The sequence below is a fragment of the Drosophila obscura genome, unplaced genomic scaffold (genome assembly GCF_018151105.1).
Source record: "Drosophila obscura isolate BZ-5 IFL unplaced genomic scaffold, ASM1815110v1 contig_194, whole genome shotgun sequence".
Classification (NCBI taxonomy): domain Eukaryota; kingdom Metazoa; phylum Arthropoda; class Insecta; order Diptera; family Drosophilidae; genus Drosophila; species Drosophila obscura.
This window is the reverse complement of record NW_024542783.1, coordinates 890,388-915,884: the sequence shown is the minus strand read 5'-3', so window position 1 is coordinate 915,884 and position 25,497 is coordinate 890,388. Positions and strand designations below refer to the sequence as shown.

Here is a 25,497-nt window from a genome sequence, read left to right as displayed (position 1 = left end):
TTTTATGGTGTAATTTTTTGTTAAAGAATTTTTAATATCTGGTATTTTTTTCATGTTTTTTTTCAGAGGTTGTGCTTCTATTTTTCACATAGCTTAAGTATCTGATAAACTGAAAACCTGACAAATGCAACTATAAATCGTACCCAGACACTTTGTATCTACAGCTTAACGCCTGGAAGATATTAAGCTTTCAAATTCAAATTTCATTATTTTTTGGCGTATTTTTTTTTTCGAAATTTTGACTTTAAAAACTCGGGAAAAGTCGAAAGAAAAATTTTTTTAATGTTGGCCAAGAATTTATTTATTTCGACTTTTCACAATTTTTTAAAATCAAAATTTCAAAAAAAAAAAAAAACGAAAAAAAATTGATGAAGTTTGACTTTGAAAGCTTAATATCTTCCAGGCGTTAAGCTGCAGATACAAAGGGTCTGGGTCGGATTTATAGCTACGTTTGTCAGCTTTTCAGCTGCAAAGCTCTATGCAACCAGATATAAGATACTTAAGCTATGTAAAAAATAGAAGCACTACCTCTGAAAAAATTTTTAAAAAATTCGTTAAAAAAAACTACACCTTAAAAAAAACCATAATTCGTTAAAAAATTGTAGACCTCAAAATCTATAATAATCTATATTTTGGGCCACAGCCTAAATCTAGTGTTGACTAGTGTTGTCAATTGCTTAAGCCAGTCGTTCTTTCACACAGATCCTGCCTTTTCTGCCTTTTTGCGATAATAACTCAATATTAATTGCTAATAATTGTGTACATCATTGAACCTATCATAGCTGATCACTGGTTTTGCCGGTTATATGTTTTTCACTTGCTAAGAATTGATTCAATACAAATTAAACATTCCGAACGTTAAACAAACTTGCTGAAACGATTTGTTAATGCTTTTATCTATTCCGCTTTGGATCAACGCTCTCTGTGCTCATCGCTCGTGCGACTGCTGCATCGCCTACTTATACACGCTCTTGAGCGCAAAAGTGCAAGCTCTATTGCTCTCACTCTCTGCTTCTTCTTCAATTGCTCTTTCGGTGTCTCTGCTTTCGTGAGCTTCACCATTTTTTTTCGTCACCTCGCTGGATCGTCTGCCGCTGCTGCTGATCGTCGCTCGCTTTGCTGCCCGCTCTTTCATATAGCTTGCGCTCCCACTTTGCGTTCTTCGTGAACATCAAAAAAAAAAAAACAACATGAATATCTTCTGCAGCGCGAAGAAGTGCGAATTCGGTGACACCATAGCCGGTGATCTATACCTTAGCTGCTGGCTGTGTGACAATTTTGCCCATTTAAAATGTGCTGTTGGTCGGCTACATGATTTAATTTTAAGACGTGTTTGCCTGACTTGGTCATGTTTAGCTTGCCGGGATTTTGAGGCTGAAATGCGTACTTTTATGAGACAGACTCGAACTGGTTTTCTAGATGTCCGGAAGCAATTTGTCGCTCTCAACGAGAATTTCCTGAGCTTAGAATCTCAATTTCTTGGCCTCAAACTTCTGAGTGAATCTCCTAGACGGAAAATCCCTAACAGCGATAACAACAACTTCTTGCAACATAATGGAATCGGAACGCCTTCTTCTCACCTACATACATCAAGCCAACCAAAAATGTTGGCCAAGAATTTATTTTTTTCGACTTTTCCCGATTTTTTAAAATCAAAATTTCGAAAAAAAAATACCGCAAAAAATTGATGAAATTTTAATTTGAAAGCTTAATATCTTCCAGGCGTTAAGCTGCAGATACAAAGGGTCTGGGTTGGATTTATAGCTACCTTTTCAGCTGCAAAGCTCTATGCAACCAGATATAAGATACTTAAGCTATGTAAAAGCTATGGTTCTATGCAGGACCTGATAAAGTTCCGAGCTGCATTTTAAAGTATTGTGCTCGAGCCCTATGCCCTATGTTACTCGTCAATTGCAACACGCATGTCGTAGTTCAATATCCCCGTCGCAACATGGTTTTTTTAGTCATCGATCAACATCGACTAACCTTATAGAGTTCTCGTCTCTAATCAACCGAGGCTTTCAAAGCTGCTTGCAAACTGACGTAATTTTTACAGATTTCAGCAAAGCTGTTGATTCTGTTAATCATACTCTGCTGATCCATAAATTCTCTCTGTTGGGTTTTCCTCCAAATCTCGTAAATTGGATATCGTCGTATCTGTCAAACCGCACACAGCGTGTTGTGTTCTCTAATGTTTTGTCAAATGTCGTGAATGTAACCTCAGGTGTTAACCAAGGAAGTCATTTAAGTCGGCTGCCGTTCAATCTGTTTGTGAATGACTTACCTCAAGTTATTTTTCGCTCAGTTACATTAATGTATGCTGATGACGTCAAAATCTGTTTTTCGTATTCCGATTGGTACTCGCACACTCGCCTTCAACTTGATCTTGATGAATTAAATAAGTAGTGTTCGCCTAACCTACTGTTTTTGAACCTCTCTACATTTGGTCTCCTACTCTCTGGGACAACATGCTCTGGATCGACCTAGGACCTAGGACCTAGGATTCCTGTTTGATTATAAACTATGCTTTAACAGCCATATTGCTTTAACGGTGAACAAAGCCAAGGGAGTTTTAGCTTTCATTAAGCGTTGGTCAAAAGAGTTTAACAAAAGCACTGTACGTCTCATTGGTACGCCCGATATTGGAGTACTGTATGGAGCCCTCAATACAAAGAGCAACAAATTCAAATTCAATCCGTTCAAACACAACTTTAACTTTTAACTTTTGCCCTTAAGAATCTGAAGTGGGACTCTGGCAGACGGTTACCTCCATACCGATCTAGTCTAAAACTACTCGACCCACCCTCCTTACACTATCGCAGAATTTGCAATGGCATCTTAATCATTTACAAGCTCATTCTCGGGCTTGTTGACTCCCAAACACTGTTGGGACAGATAAATTTTACAGTTCCTTCCAGACCATCCCGAACTTTCCGGCCTATCCGTTTAACCTTCTGCAGATGTAACTTCGCGCAGCACAAACCTTTCCGTGTTCTTTGCAATAATAACAATTCCTATTACAATACCATATCTCCCGAAATATTCCTTGATACGATTGTACGTAACGTTTACCATCACCTGAACCTAGCAAATTAGTAAAACCTTTATTTTCTTCATCTATTATATTTTTCTTTAGGTATTTATATTCCTATTAAAGTTCATTGTTAGCAGACAATCGTTAATTAATTGAAATAAATAAATACACGGATGACAGTATCAAAAGCAATACAAAAATCCCTTCGATGGACCCTGATTTAGAAAGAATTAACGTGGATAAAAAAAAATGTTCACGATCCAAATCTTTTTTATATAACAGAGAGATAGATAATGCAAATGATTAACGGCTGGATGTCGCCCCTCTCCAGGGACTCCCATAAAAAGATGAGATTACATATTTATATACTATATTAACTGAGTACCAGGTATTCGTCTGTGTGAGTACCTGGTACTTTTATGTATATAAAATGTATAATGTATATTATATATATTGTATATTCTTAGTCAACATCAAAATTCGCGATAGAAGCGTTATTGTCTGTCCATCCGTTTTGAGGAGCGCCTAGATCTCGGAGACTATGAGATGTCGCGCACACTGTGATTGAAAGCGGAGCTAACTTAGTTTTTTATACCCGTACTCAAAAAAGAGTTAAGGGGTATATTAGATTTGTGGTAAAAATGGATGTGTGCAACGCAGAGAAGGAAACGTTTCCGACCCCATAAAGTATATATATTCTTGATCAGCATCAATAGACGAGTCGATATAGCCATGTCCGTCTGTCCGTCCGTCTGTCCGTCCGTCCGTCTTGATGAGCGCCTGGATCTCAGAGACTATCAAAGCTAGAGCAACAAAATTTTGTTTCCACACTCATGTGATATCACACTGCTACAAGTGTATTTCAAAATTTCGCCCCGCCCCCTTCCGCCCCCACAAAGGACGAAAATCTGTGGCAGGCACATTTTTAAAGATACGATAAAACTAAAAACGCAGTATCGTAGAGAATGACCATATCTACCAGACTGCCGAATCTTAATCAGATCGGATCAAAATTATAGCCAGAATGACGACATTAATTTTCAGTTGCTTCCCCTTCCCCTCCTCCAGAAAACGACAACGCAACTCATTTTCCTTCTCGCTCGCACACTCTGCCGCGTTCAGTGCGCGAGCAACCCCTAGCGGAGGAGATGTAGAATATAAATGGTACATGTAGAATCTACATGTTAGATGTACAGACTCATGTAATATCACACTGCTACAAGTGTATTTCCAAATTTTGCACCGCCCCCACCAAGGACGAAAATCTGTGGCAGCCACAGTTTTGAAGATACTAGAAAACTAATAAAAACACAGAATCGTAGAGAATGCCCATATCTATCAGAATGCCGGATCTGGATCAGATCGGATCATTATTATAGCCAGAAAAAATAAATTTTTTTCCATAGCTAACCTACCCCATGCGCTTACTCATTCTCTCTCACTCACACACTCTTTAGCGTGTAGTGCGCGGTCTGCTTTACCCCTGCACTGCTCCTTTACCCATAATGATTAATATTAATCCCACGCAATTAAACAGCAAACCCTACTCTAGCTGCTGGGTTCTCTCTGCTAGCTATTGTGACCAAGAAGCGTAGTCTGCTTGTTGATGTATTAGATTCTATGACTTAAAACAATCACCCCCTCCCACATAAACAAATCAGTTTGGCCCTTTTGCAACAACCAGGCAGAAAATGGGAGACAGAAAGAGAGAGAGAGAGAGAGAAAGAGCATGCCTTGCGATATCACGTGTTTTAAAACAGACAACAACCATCGACCGCCCGCCCACCAACCACGGCAATAAGTTAAATGAGTTACATATGTATGCATAAGTTTTTATTAAAGCCAATGAACATACATATGTACATATGTATGTATGTGTGCATCAGCCGTACCCCTCTCTCTCCTTATCTGCTGTTGATGCCTTAAAACAATCCCCCTCCCACATTATCAAATCAACCTGCCTCTTTTGCCAACAGCCAGACCAAAGAGAGACAGCGTTCTTAACAATATCACATGTTCGCAACAACACATTAACCACCCATCTAAACTCCCTTTGAAAATAATGAGAATTGTCCGTTAAAACAAAGGCGAAATCTAAAACACCAGCGGCTGGCTCTGTCTCTTTCTCTATCTCTCTCTTTCCCCTTTCACATCAGGGCCGGTTTTAGCGTCTGGGCGCAAAATTTTAAGGGGCGCCAAAAGGGAAATTGATTGAAAATGTATATTAGTATAGCTAGATGGAGTGCGAAATATTTCGGTTATATTTGGCAACATGGCCCGGGCTTGGGCCGGCCCTGTCCACAATTCCACAAGTCAGATGAGCGATGCGCTATCTTCCGCTCCTCCCGCATTAACCAACATTTCAATATGACCCTTTTGGCAACAGCGCGACCAACGAGAGGGAGAGAGAGAGAGAGATAGAGCATCTTCTCCTTCCACCCAAGCAATTGGTAAACAATTTGTTGGCAATTTCATAAATTTACATGCATATGCACGTATGACTACACGTACATGTATATTTACATATTTATGTTAGTAATAAAATATATTAATATTAAATATATATTTAAGATATTGCCGCTCTTTCATTTAGCCTTTACATGCGCTGTTAAAATCAGCCGTTTATTTACGTAGGGGAGGGGTGACACGCAAATGTTTTGACTCTTAAAATTCCTGTGAAAGGAATGAGAAAAAAAAACCGCCGAAATGTCTTTGAGTCTTTCTCTCTATCTCTCTGTTTCCACTTGAGAGTTCTCTGCCCACTCAGACAAGTGCTCTCTCAATTGAGAATATGCGCGGCTGTCTATTTACACACATGCATGCACATACATACAGCGAACAGCGATAGCAAAGAGAAATTGTAAATAAAATCATTTACCACCCACCACCCCACGCCATAGGAATGCAATTAGAAGTATAAACATATTCTAGTTAAAACATTTGCATAGAAATGGCTCAGACAGATTGGTTTTCTGCTGTACATATGTAAATACATACATACATATGCATTGAATTGTCCGTTACGCATGCATGTTTTGACTCGGTTTTTTCTTCCTTTTGCGCTCTACTTTTTTACTTGCTCTTGAGTAAAAAAACCGCGGAATCTCAGTACGCAATTGTATTGGTTTGACCAGTCGATATCGAGCCACCGTGAGCGATAGAGACTTCCCGATTGCCGATTGCGATAAAGTGCGTTAAATAATCATATTTAAACTAGTTTAGCTCTTAGATTAATAGCTAAAAGTAGTGCTTGCTAGGGAGTGATATAGGGACTTAGTTTTTCTGCCCCGATCGTGAGTTAGAAGCTATTAGTAGTAGCTAACTACGTCGGTGCAATCGCGCGCGCTTTTTGGTGCCGCTGCTGACGTCGCTGCTGACGTCGCTGCTGACGTCGCTGCTGCCTTCCAACGGACGTCGCTGCTGCCTTCCCACGGACGTCGCTGCTGCTCGCTCCGCTTTGGGGAGTATTTTTTTGTAGTTGTAGATTTTATATGTAGTTTTTTTATTTTCTAATTATTTCCTGTAGTTTCTTTTCTTATAATTATTAATATATTATATTATTATTATATTATTTTATTATTATTTATATTATTATTTTATTATATTATATATTATTATTATATATTTTTTCATATTATTATTTTTAAATTTATACATTTTTGTAAAATGCCACGTAGGAACAGACAATCTGCTTCTCAACAGTCTCAGAGACGCAGGTTGAGAAACAGATCAAATAGGGAACAGTTAGAAAATAGGGAAAATTTAGAAAATTCAGAGTCTGATAGGAACCAGCAACAGGAGATTGAGGTGCAAGGACAGGTAGGAGGTAGGCAGGTTCTAGCTGTAGCGCTGGGAGAGCATGCAGCCATCTCTGTTGAAGAGATTCCAGATACACGAGGACATACGACAAGACGACAAGTGGCCGATTCTGTGCGTCGGTCCGGACGGATACGGAACCAATCTTTAGGAAATATAGAAGGACGAGTAGGCGAGCAGATTCCACGACAGGGCCAAGTGACCGACACTCTGCGTCGTGCCAGACGGAGACGGAGCCAAAGGTATAGGACTATAGAGCAGGGACAAAATACAGCCGCACATACTGTTAGAAGAACAGACGCATATATTAGACTTGAGGAGCAAGTGGCCAATACTGCGCGTCGGTCCAGACGAAGACAGGACATAGACTATAGGATTAGAGAACAGGAACAAAACACAGTAGGGCATATAGTGAGACGAACGGACGCGCAGATTAGACGTGAGGAGCAAGTGGCCGATACTGCGCGTCGGTCCAGACGAAGACAGGACTTAGACTATAGGAATAGAGAGCAGGAAGAAAACACAGTAGGGCATATAGTGAGACGAACGGACGCGCAGATTAGACGTGAGGAGCAAGTGGCCGATACTGCGCGTCGGTCCAGACGAAGACAGGACTTAGACTATAGGAATAGAGAGCAGGAAGAAAACACAGTAGGGCATATAGTGAGACGAACGGACGCGCAGATTAGACGTGAGGAGCAAGTGGCCGATACTGCGCGTCGGTCCAGACGAAGACAGGATTTAGACTATAGGAATAGAGAGCAGGAACAAAACACAGTAGAACACGTAGTAAGACGAACGGACGCGCAGATTAGACGTGAGGAGCAAAGGACAAATACAGAGAGGCGACAGCGCCTGCGTAGATATAACGAACGGAGACGACTGTTAGAAAGAGAGCAGGATAGAGTTCGCAGGGCCCAAGAAAGAAGTTTAATAGACCGTAGGCATATCTTACGAGAGCGAGAAACTCTGGCACGTCAAACTGCTCGTGCCGCAGCTCGACGGTCCGCAATTGACGCTGCCAGAAGTGCTAGTCAGAGGCTTAGCCAATATAGGAGCGATAGCAGCAATAGGCTTGAGCAAAACTTGAGAAACGCCTCCCGAATGCAGGGAGAAAGAGCAAATATCTCCCAGGATAGGGCTTAGATAGGACCCAGAATAAGGCTTAGTGGTCTAGAAGCTCTAAAAGTAGTTTACAATAGGAATGTAAAGATGGGTCCTGATCAGGTTTGCCTTTCTTGTAAAGGCCTCTGGTTCCCCAAACAAATTTGTAAAATTTCTCGCGAGGTTTTACAAAATTGTTGCGAGTTTAGTGCAGAAATTTTCGCTCTTGAAAGCCTTCTAGAATTCCCTTCTGACTGCCAAAAATTAAAGTTCTGCCGAACATGTCACAGCAAAATAAAGAAAGGCAACAGGCCTAAGCTTTTCTTCCAAAATGGATTAGATCTCCCTATGCTGCCCGACTGTTTAAAGGGGCTTACTAAATTAGAGGAACGACTGATTTCTCCTCGACTTCCATTTATGATAATTATGAGTCTATTAGACGGATCGCGAGGCCAAAATGCCATTAAAGGAGCAGTAGTAAACGTCCCTATTTCAATAGACGAAGCCGTAAAAAAGCTTCCACGTGCTTTCCATGAAGCCCAGGTTGTTCAGCTCCACCTGAAACGTAGACTGGCAATTGGTGCTGATTTCATGGCTGAAACCATTAGACCTTTAAAAGTTTTTGAGGCTCTCAGCTATTTAGTTACCACAGATCTATATAAAAAGCATGGTGTTAAAGTTAACGAGGAATGGATGTCTAAATTTAGATCCGATATAGTTCCATTTGTAGCATCTCAGGCAGACGCTGCCGTATTAGAAGCGATGCAGAATAGAGATAGGATTGTAGACGCAGAGCCAGCCCATCCTGACGAGGATTTGGAAGCTGATCAACTCAATCCTGGAGGTCAGGAAACTCTGCTTGAAAATAACATTGCATTTAATGATACACCTGTAAGAATAGCACCAGGCGAAGGCCAAAGACCTCTCGACATGATCCTAGATATTGACTCGGAACAGTTATCCTTTCCCACAATATGCGCAGGCGTCAAGAGACCATGCTCAGAAAGTTATACAACCATAGTTAGATCAGAGCTTCGAAATGTAGATAGGAGGGGTTGTAGAACTGATAAACTGTTTTTCAATTACAAGAAATTAGAACTCATTAAGATTCGCAATAATATTTCAATCTGCTTACGTAAGCGGAGCATTTCCAGTGCAGTAACGGCAGCCAACGCTCTTAATGAGAATTTCATAAGGGGACTTATTAACCACGATGAGGGATATAGAGTTCTTCGAGATATTCGCTCGTCTCCAGCTCACTGGGAGGATGAAAAGAAGAAGGTTATGGCCATGATTCGTCAGTTCGGCCTGCCGACTTTTTTTATCACTCTGTCTGCTGCTGAAACGCGGTGGCCAGAGTTGCTTGGTTTGCTCAAAAAAAAACGTAGATAGGATCATAATTAGCGAAGAAGAGGCCATTGATTTAGTTTGGGACGAAAAGGCGCGTCTTATTAGGGCAGATCCAGTTACTTGTGCTAGGTATTTCGATTATAGGTATCGCGAGATTTTAAAAGTTATGAGGAGTCCAGAGGGCATTTTCGGAGAAAACTTCGTCATCAAATTCTATTGGCGTGTTGAATTTCAACAGAGAGGTTCTCCCCATATTCACGGCATGTTTTGGCTGAAAGATGCCCCAGCAGTGGACTTAACCAGAACTGAGTCAATTTCAACAGTTGTAGCCTTCATTAATAAACATATTACAGTAGATATAACAGACTCAGAATTAGCTCCGTATGTTGAATACCAAAAGCATAAGCACACAAACAGGTCATGTCTTAAGACAGTTGGTAAAAGTGGAAACAAAGTTTGCAGATTCGGTATTCCATACCCTCCAATGCCCCAAACGGAGATATTGAGTCCATTGCCGGAGGAAACTCCAAACCTTGATTTTCACCAAGGAAATTTTAAGAAAATTAAAGACCTATTAAATTCTGATCAATCCCCTGATATGATTGATCACTTGAGCATATTTGAAAACATTCTTTCGCACGAACAAGTGAGCCTCAATTACGAGGACTACAAATATGCAATATGTTCTGGTTTGAAGAAACCAACAATTTTTCTAAAAAGGTCATTTGCTGAGATTAACATTAATGCTTATAATAAACACATTCTTTCAATGCAAAGGGCCAATATGGATATCCAATACATTTTGGACCCTTATGCGTGCTGTAGCTATATAATTAGCTATATAAATAAATCCCAAAGGGGTATTTCAAAGCTTATGCGCGCGGCGGTAAGCGAAGTTCAAGGGGGCAATTACACGATCAGAGAAAAGCTACAGCACATTGCTCAGGAAGCCGTATACTGTTGTCTAGGCATTCCGTTGTCCGGAACCAGCAACAAATGTGTTCAAGTAAATACTTTCCCTCCAGAGCAACGAGTTCGAATGCTCAAATCCACAAGCAACCTTCAAAATATGAATCAGGATTCCACTGACATATTCGTCAAAGGATTGCTGGAGCGGTATGAACAAAGACCAACTTTTCTTGAGGGCCTGTGTTTAGCCGACTTTGCAGCAAATTATGAATTTTCTAAAAGCAATAAAAGAACTGGCCAAAATGATGATGAAGAGGACGAAGAAAATGAGGTCCTAGTAAAAGTATATTTCCCTCTCTGCGATAGTAGTGGTTTTATTAGGGAACGGACCAAGCCTTCGATTTTAAAATATATGAGGTTTAATATAAACACAGATAGGTCGAACTATTTTAGAGCACTAGTGATGCTGTTTTATCCGTGGAGAAATGAAGAGGCAGAGTTAGTGAGCAGGAATTGTGAGGATGTTTATAGGGATCATCAGGAATTAGTTAGTTCGAATTTCCAAAAATACAATGCATTAGCAGATTTAGAAGACGTGCTTAGGAGGGCCATGGAAGCCGAAGCCAATAGGGTAGAAAATGCAGGTGAGGCAGGTGATGAGGCAATTGATGAGGAATTTAGAGCTTTAGCGATTCCTGAAATAGGTTCTCAAATAAATGTTCTAAACTTGAATGACCAGGCAGCTTCCCACATTTGTTTCCCTTACTGATTTAGCCAATATGATAAGATCGCTTAATTTAAAGCAAAAAACTTATCTCACACATGTTCTTCATAATGTGAGAGATAAGGCACTTTTTTATGAGTTTGTAGGTGGCGGCGCAGGCGTCGGCAAGAGTAGAACAATATCTACCATTTTTCAGACCATTTCTCAGGAGCTTATTCGTATACCAGGATCTGACCCAAATACTGTAAAAGTACTTCTGTGTGCTCCCACAGGAAAAGCTGCATTTGGTATTGGAGGTGCCACACTTCACTCAATGTTTTCATTACCCCTCAATCAATCCAACCATGCTTTTAAACAACTGGGCCCAGATTTATTAAATACCTTGAGTTCAAGATTTATTGATCTTAAACTTCTTATAATTGACGAGATTTCTATGGTCGGTGAAAAAATGTTTTCATATTTGGATAGGCGCCTAAAGCAAATATTTTCAAGGCACGAAAGTCCTTTTGGTGGCATTTCTGTTATCGTGTTCGGCGATCTAAGGCAGTTATGTCCAGTAGGTGATCGTTGGATATTCAAATCCTCATCAAGTGCGCTTAATCCATACAGTGCTATAGTTGGCTCTAGTCTCTGGGATGGCTTCAAGTTTTTCGAACTTACAGAGATTATGCGACGGCGAGATGACCAACCTTTTGCAATCGCACTAAATAACATGGCATCGGCCGAAATGTCGTCTGAAGATATTCAATTGCTTAGGGACAGATTAGTTGACGGCAGTCAAGCTCCAAGAGATGCGATCCACTTATTTTATAGCAATAAAGAGACAGAAAGGTACAATAGGGAGAAGCTATCATCGACTATGACAGCAGAATATACTTCAATAGCTTCAGACTGCATCAAAGCCGAACATCTTACCCCAGATATTAAAACTAGATATCTGGAGGCTGTTAAGAGTTTCAAAACTTCTAATACACAAGGTTTGTGTACTTCATTGGTTCTCAAAACCACGGCTAAATATATGATGACAGTCAATGTAGATACATCAGACGGCCTTGTTAACGGAGCCACTGGTGTTTTAATGCAGATAGATCTTAGCTCATCCAATACACCCGAACTTCTTTGGATACATTTTCTCGAAGAAAGCGTAGGAGTTAACGCACGGTCGAAACGCAGCCATAGTAACGAATCTTCATGGACACCAATTCAGAAAATCACAAAGAGTTTTCAATACCACCAAAACGAACAGGTTACTATAGACCGTAAACAATTTCCGGTTGTAGCTGCAGAAGCTATAACTATTCATAAGAGTCAGGGAGCTACATACAGCAAAGTTGTCGTCCACACTTCCTCCAATATGCAAAGAGAAGCATTGTATGTAGCTTGCAGTAGGGCCACCAGTGCGAATGGACTTTATATCGTTGGGCCTTTCATTCCCCCGAAACCCAAGCAGAACTGTCCTGTCGCGAGAGAGATGGAGAGCTTACGTTCCGCTTAGTTACTTCACACCCACTTCGATTGTTTACTCAATCCGTCCGAATTTAATATTTTCTTCCATAATACGGAAAACTTGCACTGCCATTTTAGCGATGTCTCTTCTGATGAGCTAATGCTCAAATCTTCTATTTTGTGCTTTGTTGAGGCTTCCACTTACTCAAATGAAGCTTATAATATTCCTGGCTATTCCACAGCAGTGCGGTTAGATTGCCAGTCCGTAGCCAGCGGAGCTAGACCGAAAAGAGGCATTCTAATATTTGTTAGGAATGATCTTTTAGATCACTGTTCGGCTAAGCGCCGGCCCATGGCAGCACAAAGAGTAGTTGATCATCTCTTAATCTAATGTCTCTCTTTATAACCGTTTGTTTGCTTGTACTTATGCTCTTGCTGGTGCGTTGCTCTTTCTCGGCGCTAGTCAGCCGCTGTGGGGGAGGCTCATCAGAAAAAGCAGAACACACTTCAAATTCGATCATCACCGTAGTAAAACGTTCTAAACTAACCCTAACATAAACATATCAACTTCAACAGTCTTGAACCGGCCCCCGCGTCTTCAATCGACCCATCATTAACTCTCGTCATTAAATTCGCACACCTTTCGCTAGTTTCGGATAATACATATACATTAACTTAAGTAAAATAAATTGTGAATATATTAACTGAACAATCATCGTCTCTTATCTTGCAAAACAACGCTACTGAAGAAGCTCAGTAGCTCAACATTTGGTGACCCCGACGTGATATAAACATAAACTCTTTAAATTGTATCACAAAAAACATTTTCGTTGGATAAATTCGCTTTGAACCACGGTGTTTCGGTTCATCGTTTGTGCACAAGCAACAGAAACGGTTCTCGCGTCATCTGCTTTGCGGTCTGCTTGCTTGCTGTTGTTTCGTTTCGGTTTCGTGCTCTCAGTGTGCATGCCTTTGTTGTTGTCGGATGCACAAGTGCAGTGCGTTTCAAACTGTTAGCTCTCGCTGCTGCTCTGTAAAACTGCAAGACTGTGTTTTTTTAAAAGCTGCGATCGATTGTACAGTTCGTGTAAAACTGTTCGAGGTTATTCACCGGCTGTTAACCTCTACACTCTCTCAGTGACTCTAAGCCCAGCTTTTCTATTGAACATACACGATGGCTTCTAATAGCACCCCTTCGATCTTGCCCCCCTCACCATTGTTCGTCGATTCGGAAGCTGCATTCTACAAGCGCAAGGTGCAATCCATGCTAGGGGCGGCACGGAGAATCGAAACGGCCGTCGGCAAGGAGAGGATTAGCGAGCTCAGTGAGGAGGAGCTGAACGTGAGGCTGAAGCTGCTAGCGGATCTTGTAGCTTCATTCAACGAGCACCATAATGCCCTGGAGAAGATTGATCTCGATGAGATCGGTAGTCCCTTGAGGGATGAGTTTGACGAGTGCGTGGTCATGCTGGAGATTCGCATGAAGCGAGAGTTAAACAAGCGGCAGCCCACAATGCTACCATGTTCAACAATGCGGGCGGACCATGTAGGAGAGGCCCCAACTACGGTAGTCGTGCAAAGTCGGCCACGCCTGCCGGAGTTGAAGCTACCTGAGTTCGGTGGGGGCTACGCTCAGTATTCCTCGTTTTGGGGCATGTTCTCCTCCATTATAGATAAGGACCCTGACCTTACGAATGTCGAGAAGCTGCAGCATTTACGATCATGCCTAAAGGGACCAGCGCTGGACACGATCTCGTCGCTGGAATTTAGCCACGCCAGCTATCCTATTGCTCTAGATTTACTCAGCAAACGATTTAATAACAAGCGTCTCATCTTTCAGGCACATGTCACAGACATTCTGAGCTTGCAGCGTTTCGAGGCCTCATCTGTTTCCCAACTACGGTCCCTTTCGGATACAGTTAATGCCAATCTGCGAGCGTTACAAAGTATGGGGACAAAGGAGCAGATTGCTGACTGCATCCTAATACACAGCCTACTACAGAAGGTGGACAGCGCCACACAAACCAAGTGGGAGGAATGCTCGTCGTTGGATAGCATACCTCCCTCCAGCCAGCAATTCGCCACGTTTCTGGAGCAGAGATGCCAGAGGTTGGAAACCCAAGAGCACGCAAATGATATGTACACCCAGAACAGTCGGAAACACTGTCTAATCGCAACCAGCTCCAAGGTCTGTACATTCTGCGGTGATCCAGGACACTCCATTTATGCGTGTTCACAATTTGGGAATCTTTCCGCTCAACTTCGGCTTCAGGAAACTAAGAAGCTGTCACTGTGCACCAACTGTCTCCGAGCAGGCCACACGCAGGGTGCATGTCATTCTCGATCCTGCCGAATATGTGGTGCCAGACATCACACTCTACTTCACTTCGAGTCCCCGTCTTTCGGTTCTCAATCCATTCTGCCATCACTGTCACATTCTACATCAGCTCCGCAATTGCCCGCGGGACCCTCTGGCGTTGTACATACTGCAACAGCGTCAGCCACATCGCTTTTGGCCCAGAGTCACAGGCAGGACATCGTTCTTCTTGCCACTGCCATAATCAGCGTAAGGAATCGCTCTGGTACACTCATTCCATGCCGTGCCTTGCTTGATTCTGGATCGCAGGTGCATCTCATTACTTCTCGCCTGGCTCAGCAGTTGCAGCTTCAAAGGAAAGTGTCGGATGTTTTGGTGTCTGGTCTCGGCGAGTCGCGTGCCACATCGGAAGGATGCTGCGTAGATATCAACCTGGAATCACGCACATCAAGTTATGCCACGACCATTTCGGCAGTAGTTGCTCCCACCATTACGTCCAGTCAACCTAACTGCAATATCGACCTAAACAGCTGGAACATTCCCTGCAACACACAGTTAGCGGATCCCAAGTTCTACAAGTCTCAACCTGTTGACATTCTTATTGGAGCGGGACTGTTCTTTGAGCTTCTCTGCATTGGCCAAATCCAATTGGGAGCTGGTCTGCCACGTCTTCAGGAAACCAGGCTAGGATGGATAATTGCAGGAGAGGTGTCTCAGTCTCGCGCATCAGATCCACTTTCTCCTGTGTTATTTTCAGTTACCCAGTCTAAAGTGCCCCCTCGCACGAGTATTGGACCTCTTCGTCGAGTCAGGCATGGTTTCCGGAGTGGCTATACTAAAGACGTCACCTGGATCAACAAAGGAAATGTGGCTGCCAAAGAAGGATGTTAAAGACCCGTGCTCTTCAACGGGGGGAGTATGTTCGGCTAAGCGCCGGCCCATGGCAGCACAAAGAGTAGTTGATCATCTCTTAATCTAATGTCTCTCTTTATAACCGTTTGTTTGCTTGTACTTATGCTCTTGCTGGTGCGTTGCTCTTTCTCGGCGTTAGTCAGCCGCTGTGGGGGAGGCTCATCAGAAAAAGCAGAACACACTTCAAATTCGATCATCACCGATCACTGCGTCAGTAAAACGTTCTAAACTAACCCTAACATAAACATATCAACTTCAACAGTCTTGAACCGGCCCCCGCGTCTTCAATCGACCCATCATTAACTCTCGTCATTAAATTCGCACACCTTTCGCTAGTTTCGGATAATACATATACATTAACTTAAGTAAAATAAATTGTGAATATATTAACTGAACAATCATCGTCTCTTAAATAATCTTGCAAAACAACGCTACTGAAGAAGCTCAGTAGCTCAACAATCACTTTAGTTTTGTTGAAAGTAATCGATTTTATGCTGTTTCCGGAAACTTAGCATCTCCGGTGTTCGAATATGCTTTGTTTACGTACAAATCTGTCGGTTTTATTGTTATTTACAGAACCCCCAGTTATCCGTTGCCAAAGTTTAAACACGAATTTAAGCACTTAGTTCAGCGTTTTCCGTTTTTAGGTAGCAATTCTTTAGTGTTAGGTGATTTTAATTTATGCCTGCATTCTCGTTCTGGTTGCTGTAGGGAACTTTATGAATTCCTTTTAGAAAGGAATTTTAGGTCTTTGTTAGGTTTGGACTCGTCCACAACCAATTGCAATACGCATATTGACTGGGCGTTTTCAAACATTTCCGATAGCAGGGCCACCGCGCGCACCTTTGAGACTGTCTATAGTTATCATAGTGGAATTTTAGTTAATGTTAGGGAGGCAGAAGTAAAGATTTCTTTTAGCTAGCAGGCATTAGTGTACATATTTTATATTATTTATATTTAAGCGTAATTAGTACTTTAGCTCTTTTTTTAATTATTTAATTTGTTTAAGGCTTTTTATTTTAATTAGATTTATTTACGTATATTTATGTATTTATATTTTTAGCGAAGGATTGGAATCCTGTTTTTTAATTTTTTGGGGAATAAAGAGCTTAAAATGCTTTTAAAAGCAGCTCAAGTCAACTCGTAGGTCCCCAAGATTATGTTTTGGCTAGAGTGACCCCATTGCTTCGCGATGGCCTCCCCGTGGTGTTCCCTGGGTACCAATTAACTATATTAAATATATATAAGCTATATATAGCTATATATATTAGCTATATATATTTTATATATTAAATTGGTAGCTGATTCGAGCGGAGCTTACGTATTAAATATATAGTATAGGTTAAACACATAAATTATAAGCTTACATATATACTGACTGAGTACGGGTATAAGTAGAGTCGCGTCCCCAGAAGCGACTCACACGTTCCTTCTCGTTTTTTTTTAACATGTACAATACACAAATGACAACTTTGCGTCACTGTTATCGATGTAAAAGACAAACAACGCAAAACTGCATATAGAGATTTTAAGCTTAGGTAAAGGATTATGCAAAGATTATGTATAAAAAAAATTTCTGGAATACAAAAACATACTTTTTTTAAATTCAGGTCAAAGTTGAAAAACGGCCAAAAATGATTTTTAACTATTATATGTAGTGATAATAACCATTAAAATTTATTTATCAATGGAAAAAAAATGTTAGCACATAATGCACCGAAAACAGGCAAATATTCACCCGAATCAAAGTTCAAATTTCACTATTTATTGTAAAGACTCTAGGTATTGCAGCCCCATTTAATCTTGCTGACTAAATTTTGAAAGATTTTCCTTTCAAATACAGTTTATTTTAAGAAGACATTTTGATTCCTTTAGAAGTTATTAATTTAGCAAGCTGAAATGGCCGAAGGCCCCACTGTTCGACGTTGCCAGCGGCCGCTGATATAGATGTCTGATCCAATCAAAATGTCTTCTTAAAATAAACTGTATTTGAAAGGAAAATCTTTCAAAATTTAGTCAGCAAGATTAAATGGGGCTGCAATACCTAGAGTCTTTACAATAAATAGTGAAATTTGAACTTTGATTCGGGTGAATATTTGCCTGTTTTCGGTGCATTATGTGCTAACATTTTTTTTCCATTGATAAATAAATTTTAATGGTTATTATCACTACATATAATAGTTAAAAATCATTTTTGGCCGTTTTTCAACTTTGACCTGAATTTAAAAAAAGTATGTTTTTGTATTCCCGAAATTTTTTTTATACATAATCTTTGCATAATCCGTTACCTAAGCTTAAAATCTCTATATGCAGTTTTGCGTTGTTTGTCTTTTACATCGATAACAGTGACGCAAAGTTGTCATTTGTGTATTGTACATGTTAAAAAAAAAACTAAGTTAGCTTTTAAAAAGTGTTTACCTCCGCTTTCAATCACAGTGTGCGCGACATCTCATAGTCTCCGAGATCTAGGCGCTCCTCAAAACGGATGGACAGACAATAACGGTTCTATCGCGAATTTTGATGTTGACTAAGAATATACAATATATATAATATACATTATACATTTTATATACATAAAAGTACCAGGTACTCACACAGACGAATACCTGGTACTCAGTTAATATAGTATATAAATATGTAATCTCATCTTTTTATGGGAGTCCCTGGAGAGGGGCGACATCCAGCCGTTAATCATTTGCATTATCTATCTCTCTGTTATATAAAAAAGATTTGGATCGTGAAAATTTTTTTTTATCCACGTTAATTCTTTCTAAATCAGGGTCCATCGAAGGGATTTTTGTATTGCTTTTGATACTGTCATCCGTGTAATGTTATTAGAATTAGTTATTTATTTATTTATTTCAATTAATTAACGATTGTCTGCTAACAATGAACTTTAATAGGAATATAAATACCTAAAGAAAAATATAATAGATGAAGAAAATAAAGGTTTTACTAATTTGCTAGGTTCAGGTGATGGTAAACGTTACGTACAATCGTATCAAGGAATATTTCGGGAGATATGGTATTGTAATAGGAATTGTAATTATTGCAAAGAACACGGAAAGGTTTGTGCTGCGCGAAGTTACATCTGCAGAAGGTTAAACGGATAGGCCGGAAAGTTCGGGATGGTCTGGAAGGAACTGTAAAATTTATCTGTCCCAACAGTGTTTGGGAGTCAACAAGCCCGAGAATGAGCTTGTAAATGATTAAGATGCCATTGCAAATTCTGCGATAGTGTAAGGAGGGTGGGTCGAGTAGTTTTAGCCTAGATCGGTATGGAGGTAACCGTCTGCCAGAGTCCCACTTCAGATTCTTAAGGGCAAAAGTTAAAAGTTAAAGTTGTGTTTGAACGGATTGAATTTGAATTTGTTGCTCTTTGTATTGAGGGCTCCATACAGTACTCCAATATCGGGCGTACCAATGAGACGTACAGTGCTTTTGTTAAACTCTTTTGACCAACGCTTATTGAAAGCTAAAACTCCCTTGGCTTTGTTCACCGTTAAAGCAATATGGCTGTTAAAGCATAGTTTATAATCAAACAGGAATCCTAGGTCCTAGGTCCTAGGTCGATCCAGAGCATGTTGTCCCAGAGAGTAGGAGACCAAATGTAGAGAGGTTCAAAAACAGTAGGTTAGGCGAACACTACTTATTTAATTCATCAAGATCAAGTTGAAGGCGAGTGTGCGAGTACCAATCGGAATACGAAAAACAGATTTTGACGTCATCAGCATACATTAATGTAACTGAGCGAAAAATAACTTGAGGTAAGTCATTCACAAACAGATTGAACGGCAGCGGACTTAAATGACTTCCTTGGTTAACACCTGAGGTTACATTCACGACATTTGACAAAACATTAGAGAACACAACACGCTGTGTGCGGTTTGACAGATACGACGATATCCAATTTACGAGATTTGGAGGAAAACCCAACAGAGAGAATTTATGGATCAGCAGAGTATGATTAACAGAATCAACAGCTTTGCTGAAATCTGTAAAAATTACGTCAGTTTGCAAGCAGCTTTGAAAGCCTCGGTTGATTAGAGACGAGAACTCTATAAGGTTAGTCGATGTTGATCGATGACTAAAAAAACCATGTTGCGACGGGGATATTGAACTACGACATGCGTGTTGCAATTGACGAGTAACATAGGGCATAGGGCTCGAGCACAATACTTTAAAATGCAGCTCGGAACTTTATCAGGTCCTGCATAGAACCAAAGCTTTTACATAGCTTAAGTATCTTATATCTGGTTGCATAGAGCTTTGCAGCTGAAAAGGTAGCTATAAATCCAACCCAGACCCTTTGTATCTGCAGCTTAACGCCTGGAAGATATTAAGCTTTCAAATTAAAATTTCATCAATTTTTTGCGGTATTTTTTTTTCGAAATTTTGATTTTAAAAAATCGGGAAAAGTCGAATAAAATAAATTCTTGGCCAACATTTTTGGTTGGCTTGATGTATGTAGGTGAGAAGAAGGCGTTCCGATTCCATTATGTTGCAAGAAGTTGTTGTTATCGCTGTTAGGGATTTTCCGTCTAGGAGATTCACTCAGAAGTTTGAGGCCAAGAAATTGAGATTCTAAGCTCAGGAAATTCTCGTTGAGAGCGACAAATTGCTTCCGGACATCTAGAAAACCAGTTCGAGTCTGTCTCATAAAAGTACGCATTTCAGCCTCAAAATCCCGGCAAGCTAAACATGACCAAGTCAGGCAAAAACGTCTTAAAATTAAATCATGTAGCCGACCAACAACACATTTTAAATGGGCAAAATTGTCACACAGCCAGCAGCTAAGGTATAGATCACCGGCTATGGTGTCACCGAATACGCACTTCTTCGCGCTGCAGAAGATATTCATGTTGTGTTTTTTTTTTTTTTTTTGATAGCAGTTGAATCACTGTTCACGAAGAACGCAAAGTGGGAGCGCAAGCTATATGAGAGCGGGCAGCAAAGCGAGCGACTGATCCGATCAAATCTGTAGTCATAGAAAAAAACTATCACACATGCTCCGGTTATCGAAAATCGTAAAAAATTGCGATTTGACAGTCAACTCGCAACAAAGCGTGCTCCGGTTTCCGTAAGTCGCAAGATTCTGACGATTTAAAACCGATTGCTGCAGAGCTCGCGAATTAAAATAAAAAATATCCTACTATATTTAATAATATTATATCGAATGGCATCCAAATTTTAACTCACCAAAATAAATATAATAGCTATGACATATAAACTCCGATTCTCACTGGCACCATACACCATCTACCATCCACCATCCATGAAAAACATCTAAAGCACACAATTTGCTGCTGCGGAAAATTTGTTTTCTTTTATAATTAAAAAAATTAATCCCCTTTTTCTCAGTGGCTAGAACGACAGATCACTTCTGTCTCCCTTGATATCTACCTCCCTGTGAGAAAGCCGGCTCCCTGCCTTCCAGACAATTTCCTTGAAAGTCAAGTTCGACTTCTTTGGCACTATGTAAAGTTCTGTGTCTTCATCCTTCCTGTATCTGAGTGCTAAGAGCAAGAGAAACCGGATTGGGTGTTTATACTCCTATGACATCATACTACATATATTAAGTGTGTTTCAATCGAATTGGACACGAACCCCACCACCAACTTTAATGGTGAAATAAAAATTTTACGAATAATCATGAAAAATAATCATTATATTATAATAATATATTATTATTATTATACCAGATTGCAGAAACACAGTCCGATCGAATAATTATTTTAGTCTGAATTAAAATTCTATAATTAAATATAATATATGTAATATAATTATAATTAAATATAATGTCATTTGCAGAAATACAGCGAAACAGAGAATTCTACAAGAATGCTGATGTACGACCTCCTTTTACTTATGCGTCTCTCATAAGACAGGTAATATTGAATGGGGTGTGGCTACCAAAAGCGATATTACCAGACAGGCTCCGGATTTCACATACATTTTCTTTTTACGTTTTCAACCAAAACGTTCGTTTTTAAGATGATTTACTTACACATGTCAAAGACAATATAAGTATAAGATGCGTAACGCCATACGAAATTTCTGCACACGAATTTTGAATGCTGGCTCTAGAGCTGGCACCAGGCTCTCTTGAAATTTTTTAGAGAGAGAGCGATCTAGAGCCAGCCGCTCTCTTGTATGCATACAGCATACGAAGGCACACGAAGTTAGTTCTTTGCCGATGCGAAAGCCGGGCCGAGTCGTCGCGACGACTGTATGTGTGCACATGCATACGTTTTTTACAGCGCTGTCGAAATATACCCTTCACTTTATAAGTGTAAGTTAATTTTGCAGGACGCTTACCACCCCAATATTAAAAAACTCATATATGTAGGGTATTTAGCATGCAACGTATTCAAACCCGGTAAATAATTTCGTTTCTCAACTCATAAAAAGGTTTCCGTCTCGAAAATCGTCCGCTTAGCACAAGAACGCACACATACACACTTGCTGGTTCTGTGTGTACTCACACATGCAAGCGGATTCTATTTTTAGATTCGTACGCTCTCAAATTTGTGCGAGCGAGATGGCGCGAATTTCGTCGCTGGCCGAAAAATTGTCTTGCATATGGCAATTGAAATGTATCAGCGTTACGCATCTTATACTTATATTGTCTTTGCACATGTTCTGTTTAGAGAACAATTAGTGCTGTTAAGCGCACGCTTTAGTGTATTGCTTCCAAAAATCCTTTGTTATGAGAGATAGAGATTTTAGAGGGAAAACGGGAGCTCCAAACTTTTCGTTTTAAAAAGTGCGTCGGAAAGTCTGCGAAAGTGAAAACCGGAGCCGTCTGCACTTAAACATATATTATTATTACCTTATTGAACTTCGACCACATATTGATATTTTGCACCGGGCAACAGTGTCGCGCCAAGGGGGGTTGGGGGGTGGTTTGGGTGCATTTAAAATTAATTTAAATTTAAAATTATTTTTCTAAACTTATCGGACTGCTATCCATATTTCTGAAAGCGAGTAAAATATTGGCATAAAGTCGCGTCGCCGATCTCTATAAAAATAGAACGGAGAGGAGAGTAAAAGATAAAACGGCGGCACGACAACACAATTTAATAAATCATAACTGTAGTGCTTGCATAAATAAATGTATTTCGAAGCATAAAGATTATATTTGGTGTTGTTGTTGATTACACTACTCGACAAAATCGAACTTTTTTTTTCCTCAAGGATCCAAACCGACTTTTTCTGATAGATATGGGGCTTTAAAATTTTTTAAAGAATAATGGTTTTTTTTCTATGGCAGAACTTTTTTTTGAAGAATTGTTGAAAACTGGTATTTTTTTAAAGCTTTTTTCAGAGGTAGCGCTTGTTTTTTTCACATAGCTCTAGTATCTTACGTCTGGTTGTAAAGAACTTTGCTATTTTGAAAAGATAATAAAAACAGCTAGAAGTTAAGCCCAAACACTTTGTGATTACAGCTTACCGTCTGGGAAATATAAAGCCAATGCTACGTCTGGTTGTAAAGAACTTTGCTAATTTGAAAAGATAATAAAAACAGCTAGAAGTTAAGCCCAAACACTTTGTGATTACAGCTTACCGTCTGGGAAATATAAAGCATTGAAATGCAAAAATGATGATTTTTGTGCGGTATTTTTTACGAAATTTTGACTTTAAAAACTCAGGAAAAGTCTAAAAAAAAGTATATCCTGTGTATTCTATTTTTTTTTGTATAGGTGCATTAATTTGGCGTCGTTCAAAGTATCGTTCATTAAAATCTATGGAGAGACTTTGGAGCTAAAATTCGTTAACCAAACCTAAAATATGGAAAAAATGAACAAAAAATAACTTTTGGAAGGTTGCGAAGGTTGCAACCAAACCTAAAATATGGAAAAAATGAACAAAAAATAACTTTTGGAAGGTTGCGAGCCCAATTCCCATTGGGAATCGGGATCGCGATCAGGTACCAAATGTACAACCCTTTTTTGTTTGCTTTGTTCCCAATTGGCAGTTGGGCCCGCAACCATCGAAAAGGTATTTTTTGTTCATTTTTCCCATATTTTAGGTTTAGTTAACGAATTTTAGCTCCAAAGTCTCTCCATAGATTTTAATGAACGATACTTTGAACGACGCCAAATTAATGCACCTATACAAAAAAAAATAGAATACACAGGATATACTTTTTTTTCGACTTTTCCTGAGTTTTTAAAGTCAAAATTTCGTAAAAAATACCGCACAAAAATCATCATTTTTGCATTTCAATGCTTTATATTTCCCAGACGGTAAGCTGTAATCACAAAGTGTTTGGGCTTAACTTCTAGCTGTTTTTATTATCTTTTCAAATTAGCAAAGTTCTTTACAACCAGACGTAAGATACTAGAGCTATGTGAAAAAAACAAGCGCTACCTCTGAAAAAAGCTTAAAAAAAAAATACCAGTTTTCAAAAATTCTTCAAAAAAAAGTTCTGCCATAGAAAAAAAAAAAAATATCATCAAACCATTTCTAAGCCCCAAATCTTTAAGAAAAAGTTCGTTTTGTTCCTTGAGGAAAAATCGTGTTGACTAGTGTTATTTACCACACGGAGTGGTAACATCTTTATTAAATTTGTAACTTTGACCGTCGAAGAGAAATTTCACGAAGTGGTGAAATTCACAAATACATGCACGTACGAAGCCGTGCACACTTTGAAAAGTTAATACATATGCGGAGATGAATCTGCGCAGCAAGAAAAAATTGGAATTTTATTAGAGCGACATGCCTGGTACATCTACACCAAGATCAAACCATGGATCAAACTCAGAGGACAATATGGATTCCGACAGGGAAATTACAATGGTGGAAACAAAAGAAAAGGATTCGAATAATGACATCTTCCGGGATTTAATGGATACGATGAAAAGCATAAAAGAAGAACAAGCTAACATGAAAGATCAATTAAATGGCCGAATTGATGGTCAGGAAAACCAAGTCACGTTGTTGGAAAAGCGATTGATGTACAAAAATGATATTAGATCTGCATGTGAAACAATGGAGGAAGCAAAGCGTACATTGGTACACCCGGAGCAACCAAATAAATTTCTGCAGAAGCAAGACAACAGGGTGATTATGGCTGCTGGAGGCGCACATAATCCTGGCGCTATTGGAGGCGCACAGAATCTCGGTGCCATTGGAGGCACACATGGTCTTGATGGTGCATATGGAGGCGCTGCTGGAGGAGACACAGTCCTGCCGCTATTGGAGGCGCACAGAATCTCGGTGCCATTGGAGGCACACATGGTCCTGGTGCATATGGAGGCGCTGCTTGAGGCGCACATAATCCTGGCGCTATTGGAGGCGCACAGAATCTCGGTGCCATTGGAGGCACACAGGGTCCTGGTTCATATGGAGGCGCTGCTGGAGGCGCACTTAGTCCTGGCGCTATTGGAGGCGCACAGAATCTCGGTGCCATTGGAGTCACACATGGTCCTGGTGCATATGGAGGCGCTGCTGGAGGCGCACATAATCCTGACGCTATTGGAGGCGCACAGAATCTCGGTGTCATTGGGGGCACACATGGTCTTGGCGTACTCAATCCTGGCGCTACTGAAGGTGCACATGGTTTTAGAACTACGGAAGGAAGACATGGCTTCAGCACTGCTGGAGAAGCAACTAGAAGTCAACCCTTTCGAAATATTGATGTCAACAGAAATATTGGTATATACAGGTTTGATAATGTTGGTGGAGACAATTTGCATGCTGACATTAATGGTAATTTGAATGAATATCAGCACACCCGAAATATAAACCCACGAAAATTACCAGAATTTGATGGCAACCCTGTGTCTTGGCCCGTATTCTCAACAATGTTTTGGGAATCATCGAATGCATATACATAGGTATACAAATTTGGAGAACCTGTTGAGGTTGCAAAAGAGTCTG

At 40.1% G+C, this 25,497-nt stretch overlaps 1 protein-coding gene across 23 annotated transcripts in view; it reads left to right on the top strand.

The window, feature by feature from the left end:
* Positions 1 to 25,497, top strand: part of LOC111075397 (forkhead box protein P1) — a 345,608-nt gene that overhangs the window by 110,474 nt on the left and 209,637 nt on the right. For all 23 annotated transcript variants that reach the window (XR_005967931.1, XR_005967933.1, XR_005967935.1 and 20 more), the window contains one exon: positions 21,424 to 21,500. Coding sequence is in view for 18 of the 23 variants with exons in the window: in XM_041593682.1 (XP_041449616.1) it covers positions 21,424 to 21,500 (77 nt within the window). In the remaining 5 variants the exon portion in view is untranslated. The remainder of the gene's footprint in view (positions 1 to 21,423; positions 21,501 to 25,497) is intronic.